The 19582-nt window shown below is 41.4% G+C and overlaps 1 protein-coding gene across 2 annotated transcripts in view; it reads right to left on the bottom strand.

The window, feature by feature from the left end:
• LOC118363593 (platelet-derived growth factor C-like) overlaps positions 1-19582 on the bottom strand; it is an 85635-nt gene that overhangs the window by 1324 nt on the left and 64729 nt on the right. For both annotated transcript variants that reach the window (XM_035744598.1, XM_035744599.2), the window contains exons 3-5: positions 17197-17374; positions 1443-1626; positions 957-1174 (exon numbers count right to left, since the gene is read on the bottom strand). In XM_035744598.1, coding sequence (XP_035600491.1) covers positions 957-1174; positions 1443-1626; positions 17197-17374 — 580 coding nt within the window. The remainder of the gene's footprint in view (positions 1-956; positions 1175-1442; positions 1627-17196; positions 17375-19582) is intronic.

Genomic DNA, 19582 nt, shown 5'->3' with positions numbered 1-19582 from the left:
TATATATATATATATATATATATATATATATATATATATATATATATTCACAGCTGTGATGGAAACCAGTAGTCTCTGTACAATTTTTATAAATGCCGACAGATCATTTGTTCTTTTGACATGGTGGAATCTTTTTGTGTCCGTAAAATGTTTTATGCGGGAAATGGTGGTGGAAACACCTTTATGAGCCAAAAAGTGATATAAAGACCATCATATCGACGTAAACTTGGAGTCACGCGATGATATGGTGTGTGGTCCTCCCACTACGACTCAGGAAACCATGCAGCTTATTAGGCCACAGATGCAAAACGTTATGATGAACTTTACAGGGTGGTGAAAGTGCACGTGATCTTGATGCTCCTTTCCAATCAATATCGAGAGTATTATTCTGGAAACATGATATGATTGAAGCTTGACAGCAATCTGACTAATAAAATAAAAATCTATCTCTGTTATCCATAATAATCTCAATGTAGATGAGCCTACGCGCATAGTATCTTGCAAGCTGTTGGCTAGTAACGCAATTTAATCTGTAGAGTTGAAAACGCGATGGAAACACATTGAACTTTTTATTTGTATTCGGTACATGAAAGCTTAAGTGAAAAAGTACATTGTGTGCACTACGTCATCGCCCACTGATTTCTATCCGCAACAAGTCTGTTTGGTGGAATCACACCAATATTTTCTTTGTGGATTTTTGAATATACACATAAATAACCAGATGTCATTTTGTTATGATACATTAGCTTGCATTTATTATGCTGATCTTTCTGAAAAATAATTAAATTCAAGTGTAAGTAGCACATTATGACCCTTGTCTAGAGCTGCAAAGTTAACTTCTAATAACTTTCCCAAAATTCCCAGGTTTTCCAGAAATCCTGGATTTCCAGTTCATTCCCTTCTGATTCCAGGGATATTAAAATCTCAGAGAATTGGGAAAGTTGCCACACTTTTACCTCGTGGTACTTCTTGACGACCCGGGTGGGCACACACTGGCAGTCGGAGCAGCGATGCGAGCAGCAGGCACAGTTGCCCCCGCAGCGCTTCACCAGGAGGCAGCTGGGCCAGAAGATGGCGTCCGTCCTCTTGAGCTCCTCGCGCAGGGAGATGGAGAAGTTGCGTGGCGTGCAGCTGTACAGTCTCACCTCTTCTCTCAACAGGTTGAGATCCACTCCTGTTCAAGAAATAGATTAAACCTCACCACGTCAACCTAAATGGATTAGATACCTTTTACTATATTACAAAAAGGGGCATCAATTTCTAAAACAGGTTCAATTGCCAAGATATAATTTCAAGATAAAACTGTCTGTGAAAGGTTATGCTCAACTGCAGCTGTATATCTGTTTTTCCCTCCATCTCAACATGACAGACCTTTCTTCCACTGCAATTCCTATCACTAGAACCCCTGTTGTTAGCCGTTTGAGAAGTGGCAGTCGCTGTACCTCTGGATTTCTTGTTGTGGAGGAATGACTTCCCCAGGATGTGCCACGTGGGCTTGTATAGGTCTTCCATGTCAAGCTGCCATTTCTCAGGCTCCAGGTACTTCATGACCTCCTCCACGGTACCGAGGCCAGCCACGGCCTCAGACAACGCATCTGCGCTCTGCAGAGATGGAGTTACCTCGGGCTTCGACACACACATAAGAAAGCCGACACAAAGGAAGATGGGGAAAAAGTTTCATAGACTTCAGGCTCATGGTCTAAACTGAATTAAGCATAATTTAATGGCCACTTTTAGAGAGCCCCATACAAAGAAAGCTGCATTGAATAAGAGGTTTAAACTGAGTTACAGTTATTACCAGCAAAACCCCCATACAAAGTAACTTAAGCTCTACATAATGAGTGATTGTGCTACAGTGCATTACAAAACCGAACATCAAAGCTCCATTTGTTTTGGCATCACTGTAGATTCCACTTCTCTCAGCTACATTTTCATCCCGACATAACTACAGCAGCAACAAGGCTCAAGTTAAGACTCATCAGTTCCATTTGTTTTCCCTGACTGATATCTCCACCTAAGACACAGAGCGGTGCAGTAGATTGATGCCTGGGGTATTGGTATCCCCGCATGAGACTAATCCACCAGATACCTTTCTGGTCTGTGATACTCTGGCTGAGTCCCAAATTACACCCAATTCTCTATATAGTGCACTACTTTTGACCAAGGTCCATTGTCTGTGTTGAAAAGTAGTGCACCATCTCTGCTCATTCTGTCTGACATGTCAGCTTGCGTGTAGCTTTACGTGGCAATACAGACCCAATCCTGTGTGACTGACAAGTTGAATGCATCACTGTGACACCAGCAAGCAAGCACTGCTAATATGGACACTAAAAAGCAGCACTAAAACCTTTACTTTAATTTGTACATTGATTACTAGTGGAATCCAACTCCCTATATTAGCACAGTGTAGGCCTATCAAAAGCTTTGACAAAAATCCTATGTGAAATGTCTAATGCCTAGGTGACAAATAATCAAACAATCTATAAATCTTGACGGGAGTCATAATAGAGGAAAAAGAAGGATTTGATTTGATGGGGGGGGGACAGACTAAAGAGATACAGAACGAATCAGGGAAAAGGAGTCACCACAGGATTGGCAATGTCACATTGAATAATGGAAGCGATACGGGAACGTCTGTTCTGATTCACTGACAACGTAATACCATGTAATACACTCTGAAATTACCGTCAGCACTCCTTCAACATTTGGCTCCCTTTGGTGCTGCCACTGCATGATAAGATTAGAGAGGAAGGCTAGAATTTAGCAACATGGCCGAGGCAGAGGTCGGAAAAATGTAGTTTATGCAAATGTGTTTATGCCAAGTGGTTTAGTGATCTGTCGAGGTCTGTGGTGCCTTGTATGAACAACTTCACATTGAATAAAAAATATGGAGATTTACTGTGAATGGCAGTTCTTAGAAAAGTGGGCAAAGTCAAATGTGACAGGGATTTTCACCCAAATGCACTGGTCATGCGGTTTGATTAAAAAGACAATATTTATCATAAATAACAAAAAAGAACATCAAGAGCATTAAAGAATTGTCTCTGGAGATCAACGAAAGGCAAAACATCTTGCCATTGATTTTCTATGAGAAAAGTAGAGATTTTTGCTTCATAGCAGAAGCACGCAATGTGAATCCTGTTACTGTTGCCTGGTCTTGGCAGTGGATACCAGTGTAGAATGGGAACCATTAACAGCTTGTGAATGCAGACGGTGCTACACTCCTCCAATTAACGGCACTCTGTAGGCACGGAGTCAGAAGCGGCAGCCAAGCGCTCCTTAAAGAGTCAGATGAAATGTGAAGCTTTGTGAAGATGATGAGAGCCCTGACTAAAAGGCATAAATTTGGACTGGCATGAATTCTCTGAAATTGTTCAACTGTGGTATCAAGAGTACGGTCGTTCGGTAGTCTTAGTTTTTCCTCCAAAGTGTTCAGTTGTATAGCAGAAGCGATCATCCATTATGAGATGGTAGATATGGAAGCGCAGAGGGTTATTTCCCAAATACCAATGTGGTGAAAATTGTCATTGGTGGAACAATGCCAACGTCGACTCAAATGTGAAAGTCTGAAGACCTTTGAGTGATCGTGTTTGTAATTGAATGTTTCCTTATACTTGTAACTAACAGCACCACCACACAACACAATTGTATTTGTAATAAGGAGGCAATTTTTAATAAAAAGGAAAGAGACAAAACCACCACTATAAAATGCGACTGAACTGAGTCAGACTACCTGTATTTAGCCAATTATTTGCACGGCTATCAAAATGTGCAAGTCATCAACTCGGCTCACTTTGACATAACTAAGCTATGACATCTCCTTGCATAGCAACCCTGCAAATATGTTTGCCTTATAACTGCAGTTAACATGTTCACATTCTAACTTTTTTATTTTTTATTGTGGTGGCTGATACTAAGTATTTCATCTTAGCCACAACTTCATCGGCTAAGAATATCTAAAAGGTGTTTAAAATTGGTTGCAAGCTGTGTCAATCTTTTATAAGGAAAATAGCTTAGCAGGCAGACAAGGGGCTTAGACCGCAAACTCCTGCCAGAAATGACAGAGTGGACCGTGTGTGTGTGTGTGTGTAGAGTCAGGAGTGGTAGAGCAGAACTAGACATCTGAGGCATGTGCAGAGGTGAATGGACACAGTGTACAAAACATTAAGAACTCCTTCCTAATATTGACTCGCACGCCTAGAACTGCCTCAATTCATTGGGGCATGGACTCGACAAGGTGTCAAAAAGCGTTCCAAAGGGATGCCGGCCCATGTTGGCTCCAATGTTTCCCACAGTCTTGTCAAGTTGGCTGGATGTCCTTTGGGTGGTGGACCATTCTTGATACACACGGGACACTGTTAACCGTGAAAAACCCATCAGCATTGCAGTTCTTGACACAAACCGGTGCGCCTGGCACCTACTAACATCCCACGTTCAAAGGCACTTAAATCTTTTGTCGTGCCCATTCACTCATACACAATCCATGCCTCAATTGTTGCAAGGCTTAAAAATCCTTTGTTAACCTGTCTCCTCCCCTTGATCGACCCTGATTTAACAGGTGACATCAATAAGGCATCATATCTTTCACCTGGTCAGTCTGTCATGGAAATAGCAGGTGTTCTTAATGTTTTGTACACTCAGTGTATGTATATACACATTAACTACTACGTCTAAATCCAGGAAAACATATAAAAAGTGTTGAACCACAATCCCATTGTGTAAGCCATTGTCACTTTCTTGCAGGGTTGCATATTGTGGAGGAATGTGATCAGCTCCACTGCTGGGAAATATGACACAAATATTGCATAAATAAGTAGATATACATTGTTACAGAATACTACACAAACAGTGAGCTCCAAAAGTATTGGGACAGTGACGCATTTTTTGTTGTTTTGGCTCAGTAGTCAAGCGATTTGAATTTAAACTGATACAATGACTATGAGGTAAACCTTTTCTACAACTTGATTGGAGTCCACCTGTGGTAAATTCAATTGATTTGAAATTATTTGGCAAGGCACACACCTGTCAATATAAGGTCCCACAGTTGACAGTGCATGTCAGAGCAAAAACCAAGCCAAGAGGTCGAAGGAATTGTCCATAGAGCTCTGAGACAGGATTGTGTCGAGGCACAGATATGGGTAAGGGTACCAAAAAAAACACATTGAAGGTCCCCAAGAACAGAGTGGTCTCCATCATTCTTAAATGGAATAAGTTTGGAACCACCAAGACTCTTCCTAGAGATGGCTACCCAGCCAAACTGAGCAAATGGGTGAGAAGGGTTTTGGTCAGTGAGGTGACCAACAACCCGATGGTAGCCATCTCTAGGAAGAGTCTTGGTGGTGGAGATTGAAGTCTTTCGCCAGAATGCTAAGAATCACATCTGGAGGAAACCTGGCACCATCCCTACGGTGAAGCATGGGTGGCAGCATCATGCTGTGGGGATGTTTTTCAGTATCAGGGACTGAGAGACTAGTCAGGATCGAGGGAAAGATGAACAGCGCAAAGTACAGAGAGATCCTTGATGAAAACCTGTTCCAGAATACGCAGGTTCACCTTCCAACAGGACAAGAACCCTAAGCACACAGCCAAGACAATGCAGGAATGGCCCAGCCAGAGCCTGGACTTGAACATCTCTGGAGAGACCTGAAAAATAGCTATGCAGTGACACTCCCCATCCAAGCTGACAGAGCTTGGGAGGATCTGAAGAGAAGAGTGGGAGAAACTCCCCAAATACAGGTGTGCCAAGCTTGTAGCATCATATCCAAGAAGACTTGAGGCTGTGCTTCAACAAAGTACGGAGTAAAGGGTCTGAATACTTATTTATTTTTAATACATTTGTAAAAATGTCCAAAAACATGTATTTGCTTTGCCATTATCAAGTATTGTGTCTCGACCGAGGATGGGGAAAAAACATTAAATCCATTTCAGAAAACAGCTGTAACGTAACAAAATGTGGAAAAAGTCAAGGGGTATCCATATTCCAAGCACACAATGATTACATCAAGCTTGTGACTCACCAAACGCTTCTAACACGTTTGTAGTTTGTTTTGGTTGCATTTCAGATTATTTTGTGCCCAATTGAAATCATGTATTGCTTCATTTTGGAGTCACTTTAAATGCAAACAAGAATAGAATATGTTTCTTAACACTTCTACTTGATTACTGATAAACCTGAATGAATCGTGAACAATGATGAGTGAGAAAGTTACTGACAAACAAATATCGTACCCCCATCTAAAAAAGCTAGCCTCCCCTGTTATTGTAATTATGAGAGGTTGGCATGTCTTGGGGGTATGATATTTGGGTGTCTAACTTTCTCACTCATTATTATTCATGAATCATTCAGGACTATCCGTAATCATGGTACCACCCACATAAACGTAGAGGTCTTTGGAAACATTATATTCTTACTAAATATAAAATAAGGGTGACTGTAAATGACAAACTATTCTGAAACAACCAAAACAAGCAAATGCAACTGTTGAGCATGTCTCCTCACTGTCATCTACACTGATTGAAGTGGATTAAACAAGTGACATCAATAAGGGATCACAGCTTTCACCTGGAGTCACCTGGTCAGTATGTCATGGAATGGTGTTCTTAATGTTTTGTACACTCAGTGTAATCTCACACACACACACATTCAAAAGTTAGAAGAGGTGACTTCGGGTTGCTGGCCTTCTTGGCAGAGTTGCAAAGAAAAGGCCATATCTCATAAAAAGCCAATAAAAATAAAAGATTAAGATGGGCAAAAGAACACAGACACTAAGCAGAGGAACTCTGCCTAGAAGGCCTGTTGACTGTTGACGCTTAGAGCCAGTATGCGCTGTTCTGTGAAGGAAGTACTACACAGCGTTGTATGAGATTTCTGGCATGGAATAGCCTTCATTTCTCTGAACAAGAACAGATGGATGAGTTTCAGAAGTAAGTTATTTGTTTCTGGTATTTTGAGCCTGTATTTCGAAACCACAAATGTTGATGCTTCAGACACTCAACTAGTCTAAAGAAGGACAGTTGTATGCTGTGCTAACATAATTGCAAAAAGGTTTTCTAATGATCAATTAGCCTTTTAAAATGATAAACTTGGAAGAGCTCACAACGTGCCATTGGAACACAGGAGTGATGATTGCTGATAATGGGCCTCTGTATGCCTATGTAGATAATCCATTATTCTTTTTTTAATCTGCCATTTCCAGATCAAATGGTAATTTACAACCTTAACAATGTCCACACTGCATTTCTGATCAATTTGATGTTATTTTAAAGGACAAAAAAAATCTGCTTTTCTTTCAAAAACAAGGACATTTCTAAGTGACACCAGTTGAAGTCAGAAGTTTACATACACTTGGAGTCATTAAAACTTATTTTTCAACCAATCCACAAAGTTCTTGTTAACAAACTATAGCAAGGCGGTTAGGACATCTACTTTGTGCATGACATGTAATTTTTCCAACAATTGTTTACAGACAGATTATTTCATTTATAATTCACTGTATCACAATTCCAGTGGGTCAGAAGTTTACATACACGAAGTCGACTGTGCCTTCAAACAGCTTGGAAAATTCCAGAAAATGATGTCGTGGCTTTAGAAGATTCTGGTAGGCTAATTGAGTCAATTGGAGGTGTACCTGTGGATGTATTTCAAGGCCTACCTTCAAAGTCAGTGCCTCTTTGCTTGACATCATGGGAAAAAAAGGATTCAGCCAAGAACACAAAAAAATTGTAGACATCCACAAGTTTGGTTCATCCTTGGGAGCAATTTCCAAATTCCTGAAGGCACCACGTTCATCTGTACAAACAATAGCACGCAAGGATAAACACCATGGGACCACGCAGCCATCATACCGCTTGGGAAGGAGATGCGTTCTTGTCTCCTAGAGCGAAAAGTGCAAATCAATCTGAACAACAGCAAAGGACCTTGTGAAGCTGCTGGAGGAAACAGGTACAAAAGTATCTATATCCACAGTAAAACAAGTCCTATATCGACATTACCCGAAAGGCCGCTCAGCAAACAAGAAGCCACTGCTTCAAAACAGACTACGGTTTGCAACTGCACATGGGGACAAAGATCAATTTTTGGAGAAAAGTCCTCTGGTCTGATGAAACAAAAATAGAACTGTTTGGCCATATTGATCATCGTTATGTTTGGAGGAAAACAGGGGAGGTTTGCAAGCCGAAGAACACCATCCCAACCGTGAAGCACGGGGGTGGCAGCATCATGTTGTGGGGTGCTTTGCTGCAGGAGGGACTGGTACCCTTCACAAAATAGATGGATTCATGAGAACGGAAAATGCTGTGGATATATTGAGGCAACATCTCAAGACATAAGTCAGGAAGTTAAAGCTTGGTCTCAAACGGGTCTTCCAAATGGATAATGACCCCAAACATACTTCCAAAGTTGTGGCAAAATGACTTAAGGACAAAGCAAAGCACCCCCACACCATCACACCTCCTCCTACATGCTTCAAGGTGGGAACCACACAAGCAGAAATCATCCGTTCACCTACTCATCCGTTCTCCACCAACGCCGGTTGGACCAAAAATCTCAAATCTAGACTCATCAGACCAAAGGACAGATTTCCACCGGTCTAATGCAAATTGCTCATGTTTCTTGGCCCAAGCAAGTCTCTTCTTATTGGTGTCCTGTAGTAGTTGTTTCTTTGCAGCAATTCAACCATGAAGAACTGATTCACAGTCTGCTCTGAACAGTTGCTGTTGAGATGTGTCTGTTACTTCAACACTTAACCATTTATTTGGGCTGCAATCTGAGGTGCAGTGAACTCTAACAAACGTATCCTTTGCAGTAGAGATAGCTCTGGGTCTTCCTTTCCTGTGGTGGTCCTCATGAGACCCCATTTCATCATAGCGCTTGATGGTTTTTGTGACTGCACTTGAAGAAACTTTCAAAGTTCATGAAAAAGTCCGCATTGACTGACCTTCATGTCTTAAAGTAATGATGGACTGTCAAATCAAATCAATTTATATAGTCCTTACATCAGCTGATCTATCAAAGTGCTGTACAGAAACCCAGCCTAAAACCCCAAACAGCAAGCAATGAGGGTGTAGAAGCACGGTGGCTAGGAAAAACTCCCTAGAAAGGCCAACACCTAGGAAGAAACCTAGAGGAACCTATGAGGGGTGGCCAGTCCTCTTCTTGCTGTGCCGGGTGGAGATTATAACAGAACATGGCCAAGATGTTCATAAATGACCAGCATGGTCAAATAATGGCTCAGAAAATAATGGCTGTCATTTCTCTTTGCGTATTTGAGCTGCTCTTGCCATAATATGGACGTGGTCTTTTACCAAAAAGGGCTATATTCTGTATACCACCCCTACCTTGTCACAACACAACTGATTGGCTCAAACGCGTTAAGAAGGAAAGATATTCAACAAATTACCTTTTAACCAGGCACACCTGTTAATTTAAATGCATTCCAGGTGAAGCTGGTTGAGAGAATGCCAAGAGTGTGCAAAGCTGTCATTAAGGCAAAGGGTGGCTACTTTGAAGAATCTCAAATCTAAAATATATTTGGATTTGGTTTAACACTTTTTTGGTTACTACATGATTCCATATGTTTTATTTCATAGTTGATGTTTTCACTATTACTCTACAATGTAGAAAATATGAAAAATAAAGAAAACATTTTGACTGGTACTTTATATTTAAAATAGTATTATGTTTCTCCACAATAAGTGTCAAGGCACAATGGACCTCAGTCCCATAAAGAACCAAGGTCAACTTACTGGAGGTATCGTGTGAAAAATGGGTCACCCTGACGCTGACATTTAGGGAGACAATGGCATTTCAGTTCTTTTTTCGCTCCCATTCAGAGAAACACATTTTTTCTCGAGCCACGCTGTGTTTTAACAACCTCTTCGCCTGGACCTTTTTAGCATTTCCAAAATCTCTTCCCACGAATTACAATAATCTCTTCCTAAGAATATCCCCTTTCCTTGGAAGTGGTAAAGAGGAATTATTGCTTGTTTAAATATAAACAAGTGCTGCCACCATGACCTGAGGTTCCAGTAGCATTGGTTAACCACAGAGGAACAGAGTGCTGCTGTTCATTGGGGCCTTCCAGTGCCCGAGGAATGCTCAGCGAGAAGCCAGGCCGAAGTGAGGCCAAAGCTAACCTTTCCTCTCGTGATTTCCACCAGTAAACACTCTTGCTGGCCATTAATTGTCCCCAAGTCGAAACATGAATGACATGCCACCTTGTTCTTCCTCTCTTAATCCTCGCAAATACAGTGCCTTGCGAAAGTATTCGGCCCCCTTGAACTTTGCGACCTTTTGCCACATTTCAGGCTTCAAACATAAAGATATAAAACTGTATTTTTTTGTGAAGAATCAACAACAAGTGGGACACAATCATGAAGTGGAACGACATTTATTGGATATTTCAAACTTTTTTAACAAATCAAAAACTGAAAAATTGGGCGTGCAAAATTATTCAGCCCTTTTACTTTCAGTGCAGCAAACTCAAAAATTGTTGATTCTTCACAAAAAAATACAGTTTTATATATTTATGTTTTAAGCCTGAATTGTGGCAAAAGGTCGCAAAGTTCAAGGGGGCCGAATACTTTCGCAAGGCACTGTATCTGTTTATGCATGGATGGACAGAGGCAGTATTTAGGGATGTATGTAATTATGCATGCATGTTCAATAGACCGGTAACAAAAAGTGTCTAGGAATGTATTGGAGGGATGTGACACCGTTCTTCCATGAGAGATGCCATAATTTGTTGTTTTGTTGATGGTGGTGGAAAACGCTGTCTCAGGCGCCGTTCCAGAATCTCCTATAAGTGTTCAATTGGGTTGAGATCTGGTGACTGAGACAGCCATGACAAATGCTTCACATTGCCCTTTGGATGGCAGCATTATCAACCTATGGGTGCCAAAATAAATGGCCAAAAGAGGCCTGCCCAGCATTTGTATATAACCTTAAGCATGATGGGATGTTAATTCCTTCATAAACTCAGGAACCACAAATGTGTGGAAGGACCTGCTTTCAATGTACTTTGTATCCCTCATTTACTCAAGTGTTTCCATCATTTTGGCAGTTACCTGTACATAGGGCCCTATAAAATATGTGCTGTGGAGAACGAGGACAGAAACACTTTAAAATGGAATTCAACAATATTCTAAAATGTATTGAACTTAGTAGGAAATCACTAAATCACCTACATGTATTGAACTTAGGAGAAAATGCAGTAATTTGCCATGACATCAACGAAATGCAGCAGTGAGTCATAATTTCCTTCAACTTTCTGAAGAGGCAAAGGCACTGTCTGGTGTGTCCGTTTTTCTACCAGTACCGTTTCCAAAAGCCTTCTCAATTTAGTATTAACTAAAGTAGTTTTTGCATCAATTTGCATCAATCCAGTGGACATTCGTTTTGCAAACTCTAATCACATGAGCGCTACAGAAATATCGCTAACCAAACAACGGTCTATGGCTGGTGCACAGATCAATTAAAAGGTAACCATACCACAAAATGCTTTAGACTTTTCCCAGACCTGAAAAGTAGTCTCCTGATAGGGTTTAAGCACTGTTGTGGACTTAATAATCATCTAAGTGTGACTGAGAGAGAAAACCAGAAACAACAAAAACAAAATGGAGTGTCTAACTAATGAAAAAACTAAATAGAACTGATTCAATCCCGCTATCGGTTTCCATCCAATTGGCGACATATTTTCATGCGAATATTCAAAAAATCTGCGTAAAGAAAACATGAATTTTCCCACCAGTGGTGTGTTTCCACCAAACTGACTTGTTGCGGGTAAAAGTCAATGCGCGATGACGTAGGACACAAAAGTTTTCACATATCGAATGAAAATCGAAATGTTCAATGTGTTTCCATTGCATTTTCCACTCTACCGATCGCTGTCAGAAAAACTGTTGCAAGCATCGATCATCATGTCACCAGAATAAGATCCTCAATATTGATTGGAAAGGAGCCTCAAGCGCATCACCTTGCACCACCCTGTGAAGTTCATCATAATTTATTTAATCTCCAGCCTGATAAACTGCATGCCATCCCAACGAGTCGCATAACTGATATGCCATTTCTCACATATTACATTTTAGACACAAAAAGACACCATACCGAATGCTCAAATGATCTGTCTGCATTTAGAAAATTGTACCCGAAACATCCATTTTGCATTACATTGTGTGATTCTTTTTTATATGGCATGATATTACACAAACTGTGGATGGAAGCGTGGTTACAGTAGTGTAAAGAAGTCAAGTCCCAAGCAATCACCTGAGAAGTCTAAACATTCATCAAGATCAATGATTCCATTGCGAATATACATTTTTCTGTCAGGTAGTGGATGCATGAGAAATATTTATATCCTATCCACATGACTTCATTACACAGACAGAATCTCCTGTTCTATAGCTTATGATGTACGGTACTACCATAGACTCCAAAATGAAATGTCAAATGGGAAAGAAACAAAATGACAATGCCCCTAAAATGCATCAGTACCATGGAGAAGACAGCAGGCAGCAGAATTGTAGGTTCTACAATATATTCCCCTCCTTTGGACATTATAAATAGCACCTCATGATCCAGCCACAACTCTTTTGATGTGCACCCTATGCCGGAGACTAAGCCAAAACACACCCCCTTCCCTAGAACAGAACAGTTCTACAAGAAAAATATACAACTGTAAATACCACAGAGGAAAAACAAATGTACAAATTGTAGACCTTAGAGGAGAACTCAACATTGCTTTTGGGAACCAATGTATAAGGAGGCACAAATCCTACAGCAAACTGGATTCTTACTCGGTTATGGATTTAGAGATTTGGAGTGCCTAAAGCATAGTGTTGTATATTTTGTAAGATAATATTTGATAAGATAACTAGTATATACACATTTTCACTCCGATTAGGATTGATGCAGAATACAGAAAAGTTTACCTAGCGATTTAGGGTTCAGATCTGAGTTAGTTAAAATGATCTGTGATTTGTGAATAAAAACATACTAGAGTAGAAGTACTGTAAGCTGTCCTCATCTTCTCTACCCTCATGACTTTCACATCCATAAATAAAATAGATTCATTCCCCATCTTAGAACTTCTATAGTGCTTGGATGGGATTCTAAGCAATGAAAGTTGATGTTGGTGGGCCAGATTTTAAGGTTTTGGGGTAACTATTCTCTATGGATTGACAGAAGTCATTGCGTACATTGTTCTGTAAAAGGGTACTAAAACCTTCAAATCTGTGAGATCCTTATTCTCCGTAAATCTATCTGCTTTATAACTATCTCTCCCATGATATTTGGCTTAGAGATAAAGGAGAAGAACCAAACAAATATCAAGTCCCATCCGGTCTTTCAGACAATGTCTATGGTCTATCTTGCATTGTATGAGTGATGGCTGTACAAAATATTAGGAAAACCTGCTCTTTCCATGACAGACTGAACAGGTGAATCATATCAAGTTTTATTTGTCACAAGCGCCGAATACAACAGGCCTTAGACCTTACCGTGAAATTCTTACTTACAAGCACTTAACTCTATTTCTTGAACTGCGTTGTTGGTTAAGAAAATATTTATTAAATAAACACAAATAATTAAATAAAAAGTAACAATAAGAGTGTAACAATAACGAGACTATATACAGGGGGTACCGAGTCAATATGCGGACTTGTAGTCAATGAACAGCATTCTCACATAGGTGTTCCTTTTGTCCAGGTGGTAAAGGGCAGTGTAGAGTGCAATTGAGATTGTGTCATCTGTGGATCTGTTGGGGCGGTACGTGAATTGGAGTGGGTCTAGGGTTTCCGGGATGAAGGTGTTGATGTAAGCCATGACCAGCCGATCAAAGGCACTTTGAGTGTTACGGGCGGTAGTCATTTAAACATTTTTGTTTTTTTAACCTTTATTTAATAACTAAGCATGTCAGTTAAGAACAGATTCTTATTTTCAATGACTGCCTAGGAACAGTGGGTTACCACTAGGCTACCCTGCAGCCCCGGGTAGCTTAATTTAGGCAGGTTACCTTCGCATCATTGGGCACAGGGACTATGGTGCTCTGCTTGAAACAAGTAGGTACTACAGACTTGGTCAGGGAGAGGTTGAAAATGTCAGTGAAGACACTTGCCAGTTGGTCCAGCACACACCCTGGTAATCCGTCTGGTCCTGCGGCCTTGTGAATGTTGACCTGTTTAAAGGTCTTGCTCACATCGGCTACCAAGAGTGTGATCACACCGTTGTCCGGAACAGCTGGTGCTCTCATGCATGCTTCAGTGTTGCTTGCCTCGAAGTGAGCATAAAAGGCATTTAGCTCATCTGGTAGGCTCGCGTCACTGGGCAGCTTGCAGCTGGGTTTCCCTTTGTAGTCCATAATAGCTTGCAAGCCCTGCCAAATCTGACAAGCGTCTGAGCCGGTGTAGTAGGATTCAATCTTAGTCCCATATTGACGCTCTGCCTGTTTGATAGTTTGTCTGAGGGTATAGAGGGATTTCTTATAAACATCCGGATTAGTGTCCCGCTCCATGAAAGTGAAAGCTCAAGCCTTTAACTCGGTGTGGATGTTGACTGTAATCCAAGGCTTCTGGTTGGGATATGTACAGTGAGGGAAAAAAGTATTTGATCCCCTGCTGATTTTGTACGTTTGCCCAGTGACAAAGAAATTATCAGTCAATAATTTTAATGGTAGGTTTATTTGAACAGTGAGAGACAGAATAACAACAACAAAAATCCAGAAAAACACATGTAAAAATGTTTAGAAATTGATTAGCATTTTAATGAGGGAAATAAGTATTTGACCCTCTCTCAATCAGAAAGATTTCTGGCTCCCAGGTGTCTTTTATATAGGTATCGAGCTGAGATTAGGAGTGCTCCTAATCTCAGTTTGTTACCTGTGTAAAAGACACCTTCTTGAGCCACCATATTATGGCAAGAGCAGCTCAAATAAGCAAAGAGAAATTACAGTCCATCATTACTTTAAGACATGAATGTCAGTCAATCCGGAATATTTCAAGAACTTTGAAAGTTTCTTCAAGTGCAGTTGCAAAACCCGTCAAGCACTATGATGAAACTGGCTCTCATGACGTGAATCAGGCATTCATGGTTGAATTCATGCAAAGAAACCACTACTAAAAAGGACACCAATAAGAGGAAGAGACTTGCTTGGGCCAAGAAGCACGAGCAATGGACATTAGGCCGGTGGAAATCTGTCCTTTGATCTGATGAGTTCAAATGTGTGATTTTTGGTTCCAATCGCCGTGTCTATGTGAGACTCAGAGTAGGTGAACGGATGTTATCCGCATGTGTGGTTTCCACTGTGAAGCACGGAGGTGGTGGTGTGATGGTATGGGGGTGCTTTGCTTTGATTTATTAAGAATTCCAGGCACACTTAACCAGCATGGCTACCACAGCATACTTTAGCGATATGCCATCTCATCTGGTTTGCGCTTAGTGGGACTATGATTTGTTTTTCAATGGGACAATGGCCCAACACACTGTGTAAGGGCTATTTGACGAAGAAGGAGAGTGATGGATTGCTGCATCAGATGACCTGGCCTCCACAATCACCCAACCTCAACCCAATTGAGATGGTTTGGGATGAGTTGGACTACAGGGTGAAGGAAAAGCAGCCAACAAGTGCTCAGCATATGTGGGAACTCCTTTAAGAAAAGCATTCCAGGTGAAGCTGGTTTGTAACTACAATGCTGTTGATCCATCCTCAGTTTTCTCCTATCAAAGTAATTTAGAAACTAACTATTTTAAAGTCATCACTGGGCTCCTGGTGAAATCTCTGAGTGGTTTCCTTCCTCTCCAGCAACTGAGTTAGGAAGGACGCCTGTATCTTTTTAGTGACCGGGTGTATTGATACACCATGCTCAAAGGGATATACAAAGTCTGCTTTTTTTAGGGGGCTGGACATCTGCCCATCCTCTTGACTCTGCAGGACACACAATACTTGCAGTCTCCCTCAAGTAGTGGCAGAGAGCAACATATTTGTCTCTGCCCATCAACAACTGGACTCGCTCCACAGGAGGATGGTGACATCTTAAAATCGGTGGAATGGTATCAAATACATGCCATTCCATTCACCGTCGCTGACCTCCTTTTGCCATTAGTGCTCGTCAGGAACAGAAACTATTTCACTACGCCGCAGGCCATTGCGGATTATTGAAGGGAAGAGCTGTTTGCTAAGAGGCGCACACAACTGCAACATGACAGGTTAAAACAGCAGCCTTCACTTCAGTGCATCTCTGGGCAAGTGATCTCTCTCTCTCTCTCTCTCTCTCTCTCTCTCTCTCTCTCTCTCTCTCTCTCTCTCTCTCTCTCTCTCTCTCTCTCTCTCTCTCTCTCTCTCTCTCTCTCTCTCTCTCTCTCTCTCTCTCTCTCTCTCTCTCTCTCTCTCTCTCTCTCTCTCTCTCTCTCTCTCTCTCTCTCTCTCTCTCTCTCTCTCTCTCTCTCTCTCTCTCTCTCTCTCTCTCTCTCTCTCTCTCTCTCTCTCTCTCTCTCTCTCTCTCTCTCTCTCTCTATATATATATATATATATATATGTCCAGAGAGAGACAGAGAAAAAGGAGCGCAAGAGTGAGGGGGGATGGGGAAAAGGGGGGAGAGAGTGAGAAAGAGAAGAGTCTAATAAGATGCGAGGCATGGGATGTAAACAGACAGTGACAGCGGTATGATCCAAAGTTGTGTGATCTTTCATTAACTAAATTGGGATTACTGCCACACCTCCTGCCAATAGAGCATGACTGAACCAAGAAAGAAAGGACGGAAGAATCAGCGAAAAAGAGCCACTCTTCCAGCTTTTTAATCCATCTTTTATATCCAGTCGGAGGAGAGGAATAAGACATGGATTGAATCCAACCAGGGTCAGCTGGCCATGCTGTGTCTGAGAGTCTAGACGCCATCTGGGCCGAGCTCAATCTCAATCTCACCCAACACCATTAACACTCCACCACCATCCACCTCTTTTTGAAACCTTGTCTGATTGGATCGACAGCAGTGCCAGAGCGAGACAATCACACAGGTGCCTCAAAAAGTAATCCAGGTCACGATTTCTATCACAACAGCACTTAGCTATGAACGCAGGACAAAACAAACACATCGAGAGAGGTTTATACATACAGAATAGCAGTGGCCGTTACATAATAGGTTATTATGTGAGGGAGCGTGTGCCGTTTATGTGCTCAGAGGAAAGATGATTTATGGCTTACCATGGGGAGCAGGGAGTAGCGAATGCTGAAGCCAGGCTCGGAGGGGAAGTACTCATCAGATCTGAATCTCACCCGGATCTGACTGCCTTTGGACATGTGGCTGGCGGGTACCTGGGACCCGCACCAGCGGCCCAGGATGGTGTCCTCAGACGGCTCCTCGAGCTCCACAAAATCATACCTGGAAAAAGGCCAAAGAGAAAGAAAGAACGAGAGAGACAGAGAGAGAAAGAAAAAGGAGAGCTTTGGCTCAATGTGTGTAGTCCCATGAATTCACATTGGAGATGAGACAAAGTGGCCGTGTAATGAAAGCAAGCACTTAATGCATATACAATACCAATCAAATGTTTAGACACACCTAATCATTAAAAGGGTTCTTCTTTCTACATTGTAGAATAATAGCGACGACATCAAAACTATGAAATAACACATATGGAGTGTAGTATTCAAAGAAGTATTTAACAAATCCAAATATATTTTTTTATTTTAAAACCTTCAAAGTAGCCACTCTTTGCATTGATGACAGCTTTGCACACTCTTGGCATTCTCTCACCCAGCTTCACCTGGAATTATTTTCCAACAGTCTTGAAGGAGTTCCCACATATGCTGAGCACTTGTTGGCTACTATTCCTTCACTCTGCGGTCCAACTCATTCCAAACCATCTCACTTGGGTTGAGGTCGGCTGATTGTTGAAGCCAGGTCATCTGATGCAGCACTCCATCACTCTCATTCTTGGTCAAATAGCCATTACATAGCCTGGAGGTGTTGGGTCATTGTGCTGTTGAAGAAAAAATTGATAATCCCACTAAATGCAAACCAGATGGGATGGAGTACCGCTGCAGAATGCGGTGGTAGCCATGCTGGTTAAGTGTGCCTGGAATTGTGCCTTCTCTTTCATGCTTCGCGGCGGGAACCACGCATGCAGAGAGCATGCAGAGAGCATCCGTTCACCTACTTTGCATCTCATAAAGACACAGCGGTTAGAACCAAACATCTCAAATTTGGACTCCAGACCAAAGAACACATTTCCACCGGTCTAATGTCCATTGCTCGTGTTCTTACTGGTGTCCTTTAGTAGTGGTTTCCTTGCAGCAAATCAACCTTGAAGGCCTGATTCACGCAGTCTCCTCTGAACAGTTGATGTTGAGATGTGTCTGTTACTTGAACTCTGTGAAGCATTTATTTGGGCTGCAGTTAATTCTAATGAATTTATACTCTGTAGAAGAGGTAACACTGGGTCTTCCTTTCCTGCGGCCGTCCTCATGAGAGACAGTTTCATCATAGTGCTTGATGGGTTTTGCGACTGCACTTGAATAAACTTTAAAAGTTCTTCAAATATTCTGGATTGACTGACCTTCATGTCTTAAAGTAATGATGTGCTGTAATTTCTCTTTGCTTATTTGAGCTGTTCTTGGCATAATATGGACGTGGTCTTTTACCAAATAGGGCTATCTTCTGTATATCACCCGTACCTTGACACAACACAACTGATTGGCTCAAACGCAATAGGAAGGAAAGAAATTCCACAAATTCACTTTGAACCTGTTAATTGAAATGCATTCCATGTGACTACCTCATGAAGCTGGTTGAGAGAATACCAAGCGTGTGCGAAGCAGCCTGCAAGACAAAGGGTGGCTATGAATAAGCAAAATGTTTCCATATGTGTTATTTCATAGTTTATGTCTTGATAATTATTCTACAATGTAGAAAATAGAAGTAAACACTTGATTGAGTATGTGTGTCCAAACGTTTGACTGGTACTGTACGTTACACACCAAACTGGGGACTGGCACATGCATCTATCCTCTGAGAGCATGAATTTAATTGCTGTGTCGATCTAAAGGGGATTTATGGTTCCTTCACTGAAGCTGGGTGTTTCCTTAGCCATGTAGCACAATGCTATTTCATAAATTGCCAGCGACTGCTTCAAATCAAATCTTATTTGCCACATGCGCCGAATACAACAGATGTAGTAGACCTTACAATGAAATGCTGACTTACAGGCCCTTAACAAACAATGCAGTTAAGAAAATACCCCCAAAAAAAAAAAAGAGATTAGAATGACAAATAATTCAAAGAGCAGCAGTAAATAAAAATAGCGGGGCTATATACAGCGTCAACGTGCAGGTATTTGAGGTAATATGTACATGTAGGTAGAGTTATTTAAGTGACTATGCATAGATAATAACAGAGAGAGGCAGCAGCGTACAAGGGGGGTGAGCAGTTGCCATACCAGGCAGTCATGCAACCCATCAACATGCTTGCCCATGGTGAAGCTGTAGAACCTTTTGAGGATCTGAGGACCCATGCCAAATCTTTTCACTCTCCTGAGGGGGGGGGAATAGGTTTTGTAGTGCTCTCTTCACGACTGTCTTGGTGTTCTTGGAC

Source organism: Oncorhynchus keta, chromosome 30 (genome assembly GCF_023373465.1).
Source record: "Oncorhynchus keta strain PuntledgeMale-10-30-2019 chromosome 30, Oket_V2, whole genome shotgun sequence".
In the NCBI taxonomy this organism is placed as follows: Eukaryota; Metazoa; Chordata; class Actinopteri; order Salmoniformes; family Salmonidae; genus Oncorhynchus; species Oncorhynchus keta.
Note: the sequence above shows the minus strand (reverse complement) of the source record. Positions and strands in the feature narration are given on the sequence as shown.